The sequence below is a fragment of the Sebastes umbrosus genome, chromosome 3 (assembly GCF_015220745.1).
Source record: "Sebastes umbrosus isolate fSebUmb1 chromosome 3, fSebUmb1.pri, whole genome shotgun sequence".
NCBI lineage: Eukaryota > Metazoa > Chordata > Actinopteri > Perciformes > Sebastidae > Sebastes > Sebastes umbrosus.
In genome coordinates this window covers 11,170,459-11,185,561 of record NC_051271.1, presented here as the reverse complement: position 1 = coordinate 11,185,561, position 15,103 = coordinate 11,170,459, and the positions used below count along the sequence as shown (strand labels likewise).

Here is a 15,103-nt window from a genome sequence, read left to right as displayed (position 1 = left end):
CAACACGCTCAGACGTATGTCTCCTTAAACTAAAAAGTATTACTAGAAACGTCCAGAGTGTGAAGGACACAAACAGATGAAAGGACTACAAACATCACCGTAACAACTTGACTTAAACAGTAACAGAGTGTCCGGTTTCATTCCAGCAATTCGGCTCCCAGTTTAAAAATAGTGGGGCAGCTTTGACCTCTACCCTGTGGAGCATGCCCAAGTGGCACATGTCCAATAAGGCCCTTGCAGGATCTGAGTCAGTATAGAGCATATACTGTGTATGCATTGCATCTAACCGTTTAGTCCTATAGCTCCTACTCTGCTCGTTCATAATGATAAACGATGAGAGAAAGGAAAACAGCAATAAATGATCAAAATACTCTCAAAAACAGCCACCAAAACACACATTTATAAGTGACATTCAGCTTCTTTTTATTCATGACCATTCACTGAAGAACCTTGGCAGATTGATTTACTTAAAAAAAAAAAGAGTAATACACCAGACTGAAAAGATGGAGGGAAGGGCAGTGAAACACAAAAGGAAGGATATGAGAGCAAAGACACTTTTTTCCATAATCACAAGAGCGACGAAAATGCTCATAAAGCTGCCAGTACGACGTCACGTTGCGGTGGATTTAGCACGCTCGTTCACAGTTGACCTTATGGCATTTACTCCTGGCCTTGAAGATATTGCAGAGTACATGTTGAGTTGACTGACCAAAATGTCAAAAGTAAGGCACAGTTGAGACACAAGGAAGAAACTAAAAGGGTAGATTAAAGGATCCGATGTCTGGGACGTGCAGCGACCGACTATTTTGGAATGAGCTGAAGATTTCGACCACAAACGCCACATCCCTACACGTCTGCAGAACCAGACAGCTACAATGTTGTTAGGGTGTTAAATGGTACATCCTTTAGCTGATATAAGATACTGAATCAAATCAAGAGGTGATGCATCACTCTAGTGTTTAACGAGAGCACGGAAAGAAAATGGAGAGTGTTGATCAGATGGGACCCGACGGTACCACAAAGAGGCGTCTCTGGATTGTTATGATACTACGCTTTATACAACCATACCAACAAACTTCTTAGGCATGCTGAAAACGTGCAAGAAATTAAGCAATTCACATAATTGTCATGAAAAACTGGCAGTAAGCTGGCCAACCTACCACATTTACTTGAAACATGATATACAGTATGATACAAAAAGCCTGGTGAGAAATGTTAAGCAAGACAAATACTAGTGGTTTTTAAGGCAACAACATGTTCCTGACTAGTTTAGTAAGTCAGTTCAAAGTTAAATTTGTATGTTCAATCTGCTGAACCGGGTAGGTAGAGAGGCAGAACAAACTAGGAGTTTGAATTGAGTGCTGCAGGGATGACGTATTTTTGTAGGCCAACCAGGAAGTTAGCATCGCCCTGGTTCCCGCCACAAAAAGCCAATGGGATTTTTACACTGGATTTTGGATTATCACAGAAATAAAGCTCTGTGGCAAACAAACGTTTATGATACTTACACGTTTTGTTCAGCAAGATAATCTCCACAAATGAACACCACTTTGTAGATGAACTACACCGCGGTCACATGAGCGTGAGTATAAACACAACAAGGCTGTAAAGACGGACGAGTCGGCGCGATGACGTTTAGCAGTCTCATTTAGCCACTTGTTAGCAACCGCCTTTTTTAAGACACATAAAGGCTTCAAAATTCACGAGTGGGATATTTACTGATGTATTTTATGTCGCAGAACAAAAGGTTAAAATCTCTTCAGCTTGTGTTAACCACAGACCTTATTTCAGACATTTAACTAAAAACCCATTGACTTCCAGACGAGGGAACCGGAAGTGCTAAAATGCTAACTCATTTCTGGGTTTTGGGACTCATTCCTTTAGCAATCTATCCGTATAAGTCATCCCCTCATCGCATCAGACTCAAAGTACAACCACAGCTGATTGTATTAAAATGAGTTGCAGTCAGATGCCATATTTGACAAAACCAGATTCAACGAGTCTCAATCCCAACGTGACATTGCTGAGTTTAGGTGAACTGTGACGACAACAAGCTACAAGGCGTGCACAGAATGACATCTTTAACGTGGCTAGACAGATATTAGTTTTGACCTTCCTTCTTTGTTCCTTGACTTAGTAGTAATTTACATAAACTTAGTACTGTTATTTTGTGTGAAATACGAAGCACTGCAGTGTACATAGCTATGGTAAAAAGAAGCACTGATTCTTACCGTTTTACTCTGGTACAAAAACACCACACTGATTAGAAAACACAGGCCTTCTTGGTCTCCCAGAATAAACTGATAGTGTATTACAAATAATCACACACATACACTACACTCATCAAAAAATGTCATCTTTGATATAAAAAAAGTTAGGGAAAAGTTTTGGGATACGCCCAGTGACCTAGAAGATTGAGACAAAAACTCAAAAAGGAGTCAACAACATGACGAATTCTATTTGGTAACAAAAGTGAACTTACTATGCAGTATCATACAAAAAAAATGTCAAAAATGTACCTCGGTCAAAAGCTTATAAAATATAATATGAATAAAATAATATAATAATATTCCTTGGTCCGTAAAAACTATGTTACTCTTACATTTTTTTTCCCTTGCACACAACAGATGAAGCTTTTCAGTAAAAACATGATCTCAGTAGAAAGAGAGCAGAGTGAAAATAGCTTCCAAGCCCACGGGCGTATAAAAAAAAAAACAAGATGGTTCTTGTACAAATCAGGTTGTTGTGAGAGTTAGGTGGCAGATTAGTCTTCTTTTAGGGTGAAGATCTTGAACATCAAGGTCCTTTGAGTGGAGCATTTGACAATGTCCACAACAAACCAGGAGAGGGAGCTGTAGAGTATTCTCTTTCAGCTTGTCTTTAGCATTCCTGATGATCACAGTTGCTCTCTGATGAAGAGTTTCCGAGTCTTGAGTGCAATTCTTCACAGGTCCATAAGCCTCTTTGGCTCACAAGTGCATGCACACGTTTTTCTCACTCAGTCATTCAAAGCTGACAAACAGAACAAATGTTACTATGACAGCACCGACATGGTCGACGCCCCTGACGACATGCCTGAGTCACTACTGTTGTAAGCCCCGTGGCCGTCCGCGAGCCCGCCCAACGATGACGATGGCGAGGATGAAGACGCCGGTGATGACGAAGAGGTGCTATGTGTCCGCAGAATGGCCCCGGCGGCACCGCAGTGGGGTCGCGGCCCCGGTTCAGGGGTGTAGGTGAAGGTGAGGGCGGTGGCGTAGATGACTCCGTCGTTGCGGACCAGCGTGACGGGGACCTGGACCGGCTGTCTCACCCAGCGCCAGCCCTCCCGGAAGGCGGAGATGTCCGGCACCACACACAGGACGCTCTCGCCACATCTAAGGGGGGACAGACGGATGAGACAAGGGGACTTTCTCGGTTTGCAGTCACACTAACAGCTGAATGGAGCACCCTTCTTGAAGGTGTAGGGTATAAATACAGTGGCAAGCTTTGGGACCAACTTCCCTCTCTCCGACACTAACAAAAACCGTAATGTCACGTAACCATGCTTTTGTATCCAGTGGCAACTGTTATACACAGCACTAATAATAAGCTATGAGTAACAGTGTGGCAGATTCATAAAGCCTATGCAGAACAATCTGAATCAGAAACTGGTTTATTGCCAAGTAGGTTTCCACATACAAGGAATTTGCCTTGGTGTTTTGGTGCATAAACAAGAAACATAAATATAGTAAAAATATTTTTCTTTTTAAATAAGTCTAATTTTAAAAAGAAATATGTACCATGGGCTTCATGCAGAAAGCTCTAGAAGAACAAATTTTCTCTTATTTTTGCTCGTATCCACGATTTGCTCTTATTTTATTAGTACCCATTGATTTCTGGGATTCACCAGTGTTTTCTTATTTTTGCTCTTCTATTGGAAAGAGAACATTTTACGAGTGAGAGAGCACTTTTACCAAGATAAGAAAAAAACAAACCATAAAGATAGAAAGATATATTCTAAGGGATGTGCAAAGGTTCACAGTATTAAGAATAAAAAGAATATGCAATATACAGAGAAGCTAAAAATGAAACTTAATCCCATGTTTCTTTGGTTGCCTTTTTGTTTTGTAAACATCTTCTAGTTTTTAACTCTTTAATGTTTGAGCTGCTTGATTTTTGCAACAGTCCCTGTTAATATACAACTCTTTACAATCAAATGAACACGTCTATCGTTTTCTAGACTACACATTTGATCCCATGTACAATGTAACCTTTAAGTTGTTAACGTCTGTATGATAATATTAAATGTCTATCTTAGTTTGAGCAGTTTACGCTTGTACGTGTAATTGTACGGAACTACACAAAAGGCCCTGATCCAACAGAGAGCGTTTTATGGTGTAGGGGGTGGTTTGAGAAAGGCCCGTGGTTTGAGCATTTGAGCCATTACACACTAATGTTCACACACAGATATAAGCACTCACCTGTACATGGTGTCAGCCTCCACATCTCCAAACCACACTCGAAGCTTAGGGGTGAAGTTCTGTCCCGTCAGCTCCAACATCGCCACATCTCCTCCGCCGTTTAACTTGACACAGACACACAAAAAAAGTTTTTTATGTCTTTGAAAAGGTCCCTAGAAGCTGAGTAAAATCTAAAAGAGGAAGTAGTTGGTAACCAGATATGGCACTCATGTTTGCTGAAAAAACGCTGCACAACAAGCATATTTTCAACAGAAAAAGTTGTATGCATACCTGCAGACTTTCCACCACGGGGACAGGTGTGACCGGTGTGGGGACGGGGCCCATACCCTCATAGAAGGTGTACTCTGCCTTGTCAGTGCTAATGATAGTCCAGGAAGCCCCGTCGTTTACTATCTCCTTGTTAGTCTCTTTGGAGCACTGTGTGGCCTGGAGAAAAATGACAACAACAACATAGAAATACATTTCACTTCCCACTTTTATATCTAACAAGATGAAAAACACACTTGAGCAGGAGCTTGCCAGTGACAGGGACAAAGACTCTTCTCCTGACATGGAACACTCATAAAACAAATAGGTAGACCTCTCGTGTGGGTACTAATTTCACAACACATACCTGCTGTAGTTAAGTTAAAAGGTTAAGACAGATAAATACTATAATCATATACACTTAAGAATTATAAAAAGATACATTATGGTACATATACTGTTTAAGTCCTGGCAAATATTGCACATATTGTACTGTCCATAGACACAAGAATCAAAAAACAGAATTGAAGTCTCTCAAAAAAACTACTCAAACCTGTGTGTGTGTGTGTGTGTGTGTGTGTGTGTGTGTGTGTGTGTGTTTGTGTGAGATAGCGCACCTGGAACTGGATGATCCTCTCCTGTGACAGACAGAGATACATTCTGTCTGTGTCTTTCAGGTAGAAGGCACACTTGTGAAGCTGGGACACTGGGTCGTCTGCATCCATCGATGCAGCCTGCTTGTCCACTTTGCGAATGACCTGAGGAATTGAGGCAACACACACCCATCATCATAAATAAACAGAAACAAATCATGTATATGTGTGCAAATTAACACAAACACATCTGTGCAGTTACAAAACATCCCAACGTGTTCATTAAGTAGGATAGCAGTGATACGACTGCTCTCTTTCTCACAAACAATAAACAACTGACATGAGTAAATTGACAGACAGCTGCATACCAGTCTGGGCAGGGCCATGCCAGTAACAGAACAGACCAATTTGACCGTCTGGCCATAGTGAATATAGCCATCTCTCACAGCAAACTCTTCTCCTTCAGACTCCTCATCGTCCACTAAACAAAATGAAACAGAACACAAAAATACAGTCAATGTCTATAACTTCCTCTCTACCTTTAAAGGAGCAGTGTGTAGGATCTGGTGGTATCTCGGGGGTGAGGTTGCAGATTGCAACCAACTGAAGCCTCTCCCGTGTGTGTAAGACAGCTACGGTGGCAAATGCAAAAATGCGAATGGCCCTCTCTAGAGCCAGTTGTTTTAAGAGTAGCGGAGGTCATTTGGAGCAGGGTCAGTGCGTAGAGTGTGTGTGTACATGGGAAGTGAGTGGTGAAGCAAGAGAGAGAGAGTGGCGGCGACGGGAGCGAGTAACGTTATTGACTCCGGCCCAAGCAGGAAAAGTTAACAGTGTTTGGTTTGTCCGTTCTGGGCTACTGTAGAAACATGGCAGTGCAACATGGCGGACTCTGAAGAGAGGACCCGCTCCCTATGTAGATATAAACGACTCATTCGAAGGTAACGAAAACACAACGATTCTTATTTTCAGGTGATTATACACAAAAGAAAACATACTTATTAATATTACATTCCATTTCTGCCATTAGATCCTCCTAATTGTTACACACTGTTCCTTTAAATAGGAGCTCCCGATCAGTGCAAACAGTCAAGAGACACATGAAGAAAGACAACAAACATCAATAAAAATGGAAACCATGGAAATGGTCCAGAGGATAAAATAAAATGGGAAAAAAAGGAAATGCAGATAGAGACTTACAGAGGTGGATGAAGAAGGCTCCCCACTGTTGGGAGCTGGCAAGAAAGTTTCCCCCCTCCACATGAAGATACCTGGTACTGACTGTCTGGGAGCGCAGACGGTTAAACAACGCCACCTTAGTCCCTGAAGCTATACACACTGAGGAGAAAGAAAAAGGATAAAGGAGTGTCAGTGTGTGGTGAAACCATACAGCTGTCTTTCCATGAGCTAGTGTGTACGTGTGTGTGTGTGTTGACTCATCCTACAACTCACAATCTGCATTTTTCAAGGACTGTTTCTTCTTGGAGGGCTTGGAAATGACCTTGATCCTCTTGCTGAGGAAGAGTCCTATGTTGGCGCTGTTCCCGTACAACATCTTCACAGACAGCATGAAGTGCTTCCTTTTATCTGAGTCACTGATATACAGCGTCTTAGCTGTGCAGAAGTGCTAACACAGGGAAAAAAAGATACAGATTAGGGTTTTTTTTTTTAGTGAGTGTTTGTTTGTCCCCCTTTCACTTCCCTCTTGTCTCCTTCTGAGAGTTCATTTAGTGGTATTGGTGGTGCAATAATAAAACACAAGGACATGCATAGTTACAGCGAGTAAGGATATATATATGGTAAAACTACGAAGCAAACAGGCTGTACATTTCATGCTGTGGAACAACTTAACATCTATTTTATGAATGTCAGTACACATTATGATTCTGGAACAAAATTAAGGACTTTTTTTACATTCAAACCAATCATTCAATTAAGCTGGAACCAAAGGATCTAATATTATACTATGAAAATAAAAACCAGAAAATTTAACGGACTGTCAATTTGTTAATTTTATTGGGGAAATTTCACATCCATAAAGCCAAGTTCTCGAGGTCTCACCCATCATTTGAACCCTTCAGGATTGAATTTAGAAAGTACTATGAGTCTATCAAAATCATAAACAGTAAGAAATATGTTCATATTAGGGCTGTCAAAGTTAACGTGATAACAACGCGTTAACGCAATCGATATTTCGGAGGTTGTAGCGGGCTCAGTTGTAAAGCTAGAGTGAAGATACTGTATCACATGAAAGTAGAAAACCTAAGAAATCCATTGGTACGAACCATGTCATACTAGCTTGTTGTGAAGGAGGTTAAATAACGCTCTAAACTTGAGCTAAATTTTGGCAAGGAAAAACTGTCATTGCCATTTTCGTCCCTTGAACTCTGACCTCAAGATATGTGAATGAAAATGGGTTCTAAGGGTAAAGGTTAATTGATTTCCAATAATAAATATATACATACATTTGCATAAAGCAAGCACATTTGCCCACTCCCATGTTCATAAGAGTATTAAATACAAATCTCCCTTTAAGGTACATTTTGAACAGATAAAAAAAATGTGCGATTTATTTGCGATCAATCACAGACAATCATGCTATTGATCGCGATTAAATATTTTAATCGATTGACAGCCCTAATTCATATACTTAATTTGCTACAGGTTATTTTTTTGAGAAAGTTGATTTAATGCCTACCTTCTCTATTAAGTTATTATTTATGTAATTTATATTGTCTCCCCCCCCCTTTCTCTCTTTTTTTATTTTACTATTATTATGTTTTTGGAGTATCCTATAATTACCATATGTCCTGATACATTGGTGAATGTATCAGCCTAGTTAGAATGGAGTCATGCCTGTTTTGGTACATGTACAGCATATCAGTATGAAGCCTAATGTTCTATGTTTTGTCATATTATCACACATTGTAAATAATGATTTTTACAATAAAGAACTGTGGAAAAAAACATGTAATGCAGTGGTTACGTTGCATGATTTATCAGTGGTGATGCAGAGCAACAACAAGTACATTGTTTATTGCTAGAATGAGAGCAGTATGGTAAGAGTATGTGAGCAGTGAAGTTTACCAACAGTGGTCACGTGGAAATCGAATTAAATCCCCTGCGGTACTGTGGCATCATTATAAATGGCTACCCACCTTGCCCTCCAGATTGAGTTGCTGCATCTCCTGCTCACTGTTGCCTATCCCAATGAATGCACATGGCTGGGACTCCTGCTCTGTACAACCCTCCTTCTCCATACTCTCCAGCTTCTTCTTCCAGCCACTGCCCATCAGATACACACACGGTGGAGGGCAGAAAAACCTAATCCATACAAGCAGAGGTTAAAAAACTCAATGGAGTATTAGGGCCACATTGAGGGAAAAAATAAATAAATCAGAGACTTAGAGAATAAAGTCATAATATTATAAAGTAGTAATTTTACGTGTTATTTTAGAGGGGAAATAGAGCGCCGTGCCGCGTGTGAAAATGAGGAACGTGGAGCATCTTGTGAAGTTATACTTAAGTTTAGGTTTCACAAATAACGAAACACTTAATCTTTTGGCACATCAGCACCACATTATCATAAGTATCAGGACCTTGAAAAGATTGTGCAAGAAACCGCATTTATTCCGAAGAAAGAACCACATGGACCTAGGGGAAGTCACCTCTTTTGTGGAGGAGGAAATTACTTTTTTTCTCGCAAAGTTACGACGTTATTCTCGTAATATTAAGACTTTGTTTTCTTGAAACAGTATGACTTTATTCTCATTAAATTACAACTTTTTTTCTCATAATATTATGACTTTATTCTCTAAATCTCAGATTTTTGTTTTCCCTCAATGTGGCCCTAATACTTCGTCGTAAAAAACACACAGTACAGTTGTGAACAGTAGAGACAAACTCAAAGCATGCAGCTTCCCACACAAACCTTTTCTCATTGCCATATGACTTTTGTGCAACTTTTGCATGTAGTATGAGCACCGTTTGATCATCTTTGTCCTTCAAGTAATTCCTCATAGCCTCCCTGAAATGAGGGGGAAAACATGTTAACACTGACAGAACAGATTGTACAACATCTACTACTTTAATCAAGTTGTTTTCACTTAGATTTCTGCACTGATTTGTTTGCACTATGAATGAGGGTGCCTGCGTTTCTCTCTTACCTTGTCAAACGCTGAGGTCGCTCGCCAAACTTCCTGCAAAACAAAAACATCAGGTTGCAAAGGTGTTTGTTTACACGTGGTTTTTGTGCTGGGGGGATGTAGCAGAGATAAAAACAACAACAAGCTTGACTGAAAGTGATAAAAGTACACAGTGACATGTGTAATGCAGGGGCGCTTATATTATCATACTGTGTTAAGAAGTCAGTATGATGAGTGTATACATATGGTAAAGGTTTTGCCAGGTCTTTCGGCTTCTATGCTGTTTTTTAGACTTTAAAAGGTACAGTATGCAATAATGTAACAGTGAAGATAGAAAGTTTTACACAACTTAACATCTATTTTATGAATGTCAGTACATATTAGGATTCTGGAACAAAATGAAGGACCTTTTTACACTCAAACCAATCATTCAATTAAGCTGGAAGCCAAGAATGTAAGGTTTTGCCTCTGTTTCTGTGCTGTTTTTAGACTTTAAAATGCATAGTATGCAACAGTGTAGATGGAAAGTTTGACAGTACAATGGTACAGTAACACTATGAACTTCTCTTTTTGATGAGAGGAAACTAATAAAGGATGATGCCCAACTAAGCGAGCAATACTCTGCTACGACTACTGAGCCCAGCTGCCATGACGTTAATAAGATAAGATAAGATAAGATAAGATAAGATGAACCTTTATTAATCCCCAGAGGGAAATTCAGGTGTCAAAGCAGCAAACATCAGAGTGAAACACAGGAGAGGTAAAGGTATACAAAAATTATAAAAACAATAAATAGAGATATAAAAGATAAAGAGTGAATGGGTGAACCTAGTGTGTGCAGTCCATCAATAAATAAATGTAGTATGTGCAATAAATAAATAAATGTAATATGTACATATGTGCAGTCTATAAAGTGGTATATAGGATGTATAGTGTAAAGTAAGTGTATATAGGATGTATAGTGTAAAGTAAGTGTATATAGGTTGTATAGTGTAAAGGAAGTGTATATAGGATGTATAGTGTAAAGTAAGTGGTATATAGGATGTATAGTGTAAAGTAAGTGGTATATAGGATGTATAGTGTGAAGTAAGTGTATATAGGATGTATAGTGTAAAGTAAGTGTATATAGGATGTATAGTTTAAAGTAAGTGTATATAGGATGTATAGTGTAAAGTAAATGTATATAGGATGTATAGTGTAAAGTAAGTGGTATATAGGATGTATAGTGTAAAGTAAGTGTATATAGGATGTATAGTTTAAAGTAAGTGTATATAGTGTAAAGTAAGTGTATATAGGATGTATAGTGTAAAGTAAGTGTATATAGGATGTACAGTGTAAAGTAAGTGTATATAGGATGTATAGTGTAAAGTAAGTGTAAATAGGATGTATAGTGTAAAGTAAGTGTATATATGATGTATAGTGTAAAGTAAGTGGTATATAGGATGTATAGTGTAAAGTAAGTGGTATATAGGATGTGTAGCGTAAAGTAAGTGGTATATAGGATGTATAGTGTAAAGTAAGTGTATATAGGATGTATAGTGTAAAGTAAGTGTATATAGGATGTATAGTGTAAAGTAAGTGGTATATAGGATGTATAGTGTAAAGTGAGTGTATATAGGATGTATAGTGTAAAGTAAATGTATATAGGATGTATAGTGTAAAGTAAGTGGTATATAGGATGTATAGTGTAAAGTAAATGTATATAGGATGTAGTGTAAAGTAAGTGTGTAATGTAAGTGTATATAGGATTTATAGTGTAAAGTAAGTGTATATAGGATGTATAGTGTAATGTAAGTGTATATAGGATGTATAGTGTAAAGTAAGTGTAAAGTGCGCCAGTAATGCACGTTAACCTGCAACATTGCCGTAGTAGAGTAGTTTTGTTAAAGATATTACAATTGTTGCTGTGCTCAACTTGTTGAACACACACATTAAATAGACACAGAAGTCACAAACAAAAGTGTAGACTGACACAAAAAAGTATCTGGAAGTCAATATAGGCACGACAAACCCAACAAAAAACAGGAGGCGATACTAGGAAGAATAGTTCAGCACAATGAGTCAACTAAAGTAGCTCTGTGTGTGTGTGTGTGTGTGTGTGTGATTTTGTTTGTCTGCTCTGTTGACCTGTTTTTATTCTGCCTATATCTGTAAAGCACTTTGGTCAGCTCATGTTGTTTTAAATGTGCTATAGAAATAAATCTGACTTGACTTGACTGTGTTAAGAACTCAGATACAGGTGTATATAAAAGTTTGCCTCTGTTTCTATACTGTTTTTTAGACTTTAAAATGCACAGTATGAAACAGTGTAGATGGAAAGTTTAACATTACAATGGTACAGTAACACTGTGAACTTCTCTTTTTTGATGAGAGGAAACTAATAAATGTGTGCTGAGGATGACATTCAGCAAACAGAGTGAATCACAGGAGAGATAAAGGTATACAAAAATTATAAAAAAAACAATAAATAGATATAAAAGACAGAGTGAATGGGTGAACATAAAGTGTACAGTCAGTCAATAAATAAATAAATGTACAATAAATACATATAATATGTATATATGTGCAGTCTATAAAGTGGTATGCAATAATGTAACAGTGTAGATGGAAAGTTTAACAGCACAATAGTACAGTAACATAATGATTTTGATGAGAGGAAACTAATAAAGGATGATGCCCAACTAAGCTTAGCAATACTCTGCTATGTCTCCTCAGCCCAACTGCCATGACGTTAATGCACAACGCTGCCGTAGTAGAGTAGTTTGTTAAAGATATTACATGTGTTGCTGTGCTCAACTTGTTGAACACACATTAAATAGACACAGAAGTTAAAAACAAAAGTGTAGACTGACACAAAAAAGTGTCTGGAAGTGAATATAGGCACGACAAACAGCAGAGAAAGCAGCAGCAGGCGATACTAGGAAGAATAGTTCAGCTCAACTGACTAAAGTAGCTCTCTCTCTCTCTCTCTCTGTGTGTGTGTGTTTGGTGGTAAAGATAAGTTACACTCCTAAAACATCACTCAACAACACTACAAACTGACTACGGTTTACCACAACATCAAAACTTTTTTTTTTTTATATCATTATGCTGTGAATTTCAGCACTTACCCCGTAACAACGGGCGCCATCTTCCAAAATAATAAGCTCCCACCCCCCGAAAAAAAGAGTCCAACAATCGCGAGATCCCTCCCCCAGCAGCAGCCCCCTCTCTCTCTCTCTCTCTCTCTGAAGCCAACAGAAGAAGAAGCAGACTGGAAGGAGAAGAAGCAGGGAGAGAGAGAGAGAGAGAAGGGGTAGGTGTGACGGGGCAAAGGGGTGAGAAGAGAAGCGAGGAGGAGGGAGGGAGTCGACGGGCAAAAGAGCTGAGGGCAGACGCCAAAACAACAGGCGTGGGAAAGTTACAAAGTCGCGCGAGAACGCAAAAACTCTCACAATAGACATGAGTGAAGATCGAGCGGTTGTATCGCGAGATCAAGAGGCGCTCTCACAACTTGCTTTTTTTTTCTCACCCACACTGTAACTCGATTCCCACGCCTTTATTGAGCAATACACTCTATGGAGGACCACGAGAGTCACGTAAATAGTAATACAGCATTAACTAATTGTACAATAAAAAAATAGGCATTAATAAATGTGTTTACAAATTCATTTATTAATCTATGAAGCGCTCTCACAACTTGCTTTTCTTTTGCACCCACACTGTGTAACTCGATTCCCACGCCTTTATTGAGCAATACAAACTATGGAGGACCACGAGAGACACGTAAATAGTAGTGAAGTATTTAATTGATTAATAACTAATTGTACTAGTAATAAAAAAAAAATATGCATTGATAAATGTGTTTACAAATTAATTTATTAATCTATGAAGCGCTCCCACAACTTGCTTTTTTTTTTTTTTTTTTTTTCACAGGGCACCCACACTGTTACTCGATTCCCACACCTTATTGAGCAATACAAGCTATGGAGGACCACGAGAGTCACGTAAATAGTAATAGAGCATTAACTAATTGTACAATAAAAAAAAATAGGCATTAATAAATGTGTTTACAAATTAATTTATTAATCTATGAAGCGCTCTCACAACTTGCTTTTCTTTTGCAACCCACACTGTGTAACTCGATTCCCACGCCTTTATTGAGCAATACAAACTATGGAAGACCACAAGAGACACGTAAATAGTAGCAAAGTATTTAATTGATTAATAACTAATTGTACTAGTAATAAAAAAAAAATAGGCATTGATAAATGTGTTTACAAATTCATTTATTAATCTATGAAGCACTCTCACAACTTGCTTTTCTTTTGCACCCACACTGTGTAACTCGATTCCCAAGGCCTTTATTGAGCAATACACTCTATGGAGGACCACGAGAGTCAAAGTAAATAGTAATACAGCATTAACTAATTGTACAATAAAAAAATAGGCCTTAATAAATGTGTTTACAAATTCATTTATTAATCTATGAAGCGCTCTCACAACTTGCTTTTCTTTTGCATCCACACTGTGTAACTCGATTCCCACGCCTTTATTGAGCAAACTATAGAGGACCACAAGAGACACGTAAATAGTAGTAAAGTATTTAATTGATTAATAACTAATTGTACTAGTAATAAAAAAAATAGGCATTGATAAATGTGTTTACAAATTAATTTATTAATCTATGAAGCGCTCCCACAACTTGCTTTTTTTTTTTTTTTTTTTTCACAAGGCACCCACACTGTTACTCGATTCCCACACCTTATTGAGCAATACAAGCTATGGAGGACCACGAGAGCCACGTAAATAGTAATAGAGCATTAACTAATTGTACAATAAAAAAAATAGGCATTAATAAATGTGTTTACAAATTCATTTATTAATCTATGAAGCGCTCTCACAACTTGCTTTTCTTTCTCACCCACACTGTAACTCGATTCCCACGCCTTTATTGAGCAATACAAACTATGGAGGACCACGAGAGACACGTAAATAGTAGTAAAGTATTTAATTGATTAATAACTAATTGTACTAGTAATAAAAAAAAAAAATAGGCATTGATAAATGTGTTTACAAATTAATTTATTAATCTATGAAGCGCTCCCACAACTTGCTTTTTTTTTTTTTTTTTTTTCACAGGGCACCCACACTGTTACTCGATTCCCACACCTTATTGAGCAATACAAGCTATGGAGGACCACGAGAGTCACGTAAATAGTAATAGAGCATTAACTAATTGTACAATAAAAAAAATAGGCATTAATAAATGTGTTTACAAATTCATTTATTAATCTATGAAGCGCTCTCACAACTTGCTTTTCTTTCTCACCCACACTGTGTAACTTGATTTCCACGCCTTTATTGAGCAATACAAATTATGGAGGACCACAAGAGACACGTAAATAGTAGTAAAGTATTTAATTGATTAATAACTAATTGTACTAGTAATTAAAAAAAAATAGGCATTGATAAATGTGTTTACAAATTAATTTATTAATCTATGAAGCGCTCCCACAACTTGCTTTTTTTTTTTTTTTTTTTTTCACAAGGCACCCACACTGTTACTCGATTCCCACACCTTATTGAGCAATACAAGCTATGGAGGACCACGAGAGTCACGTAAATAGTAATAGAGCATTAACTAATTGTACAATAAAAAAAATAGGCATTAATAAAT

The 15,103-nt window shown here is 38.0% G+C and overlaps 1 protein-coding gene across 1 annotated transcript; it reads right to left on the bottom strand.

The window, feature by feature from the left end:
• Window positions 1-1,036: 1,036 nt before the first annotated feature.
• On the bottom strand, window positions 1,037-12,574 carry rbpja (recombination signal binding protein for immunoglobulin kappa J region a). Its single transcript, XM_037765134.1, has 11 exons — window positions 12,555-12,574; window positions 9,466-9,498; window positions 9,231-9,326; window positions 8,458-8,623; window positions 6,752-6,926; window positions 6,500-6,637; window positions 5,671-5,783; window positions 5,327-5,467; window positions 4,734-4,889; window positions 4,464-4,567; window positions 1,037-3,377 (listed from the first exon to the last, which is right to left on the bottom strand). The coding sequence occupies exons 1-11, from the start codon at window positions 12,572-12,574 to the stop codon at window positions 3,035-3,037; spliced, it is 1,485 nt and encodes a 494-aa protein (XP_037621062.1). The 3' UTR covers window positions 1,037-3,034.
• Window positions 12,575-15,103: the final 2,529 nt, after the last annotated feature.

What these genes read in the sequence shown, in the direction of transcription:
- rbpja (XM_037765134.1), bottom strand. Translation starts at nt 12,574, where the DNA reads ATGGCGCCCGTTGTTACGGG. An exon ending in CGACCTCAGCGTTTGACAAG is followed by an intron (nt 9,327 to 9,465) that starts GTAAGAGAGAAA and finishes CCCTCATTTCAG; the next exon opens with GGAGGCTATGAGGAATTACT. An exon ending in AGCCTTCTTCATCCACCTCT is followed by an intron (nt 5,784 to 6,499) that starts GTAAGTCTCTAT and finishes CATTTTGTTTAG; the next exon opens with TGGACGATGAGGAGTCTGAA.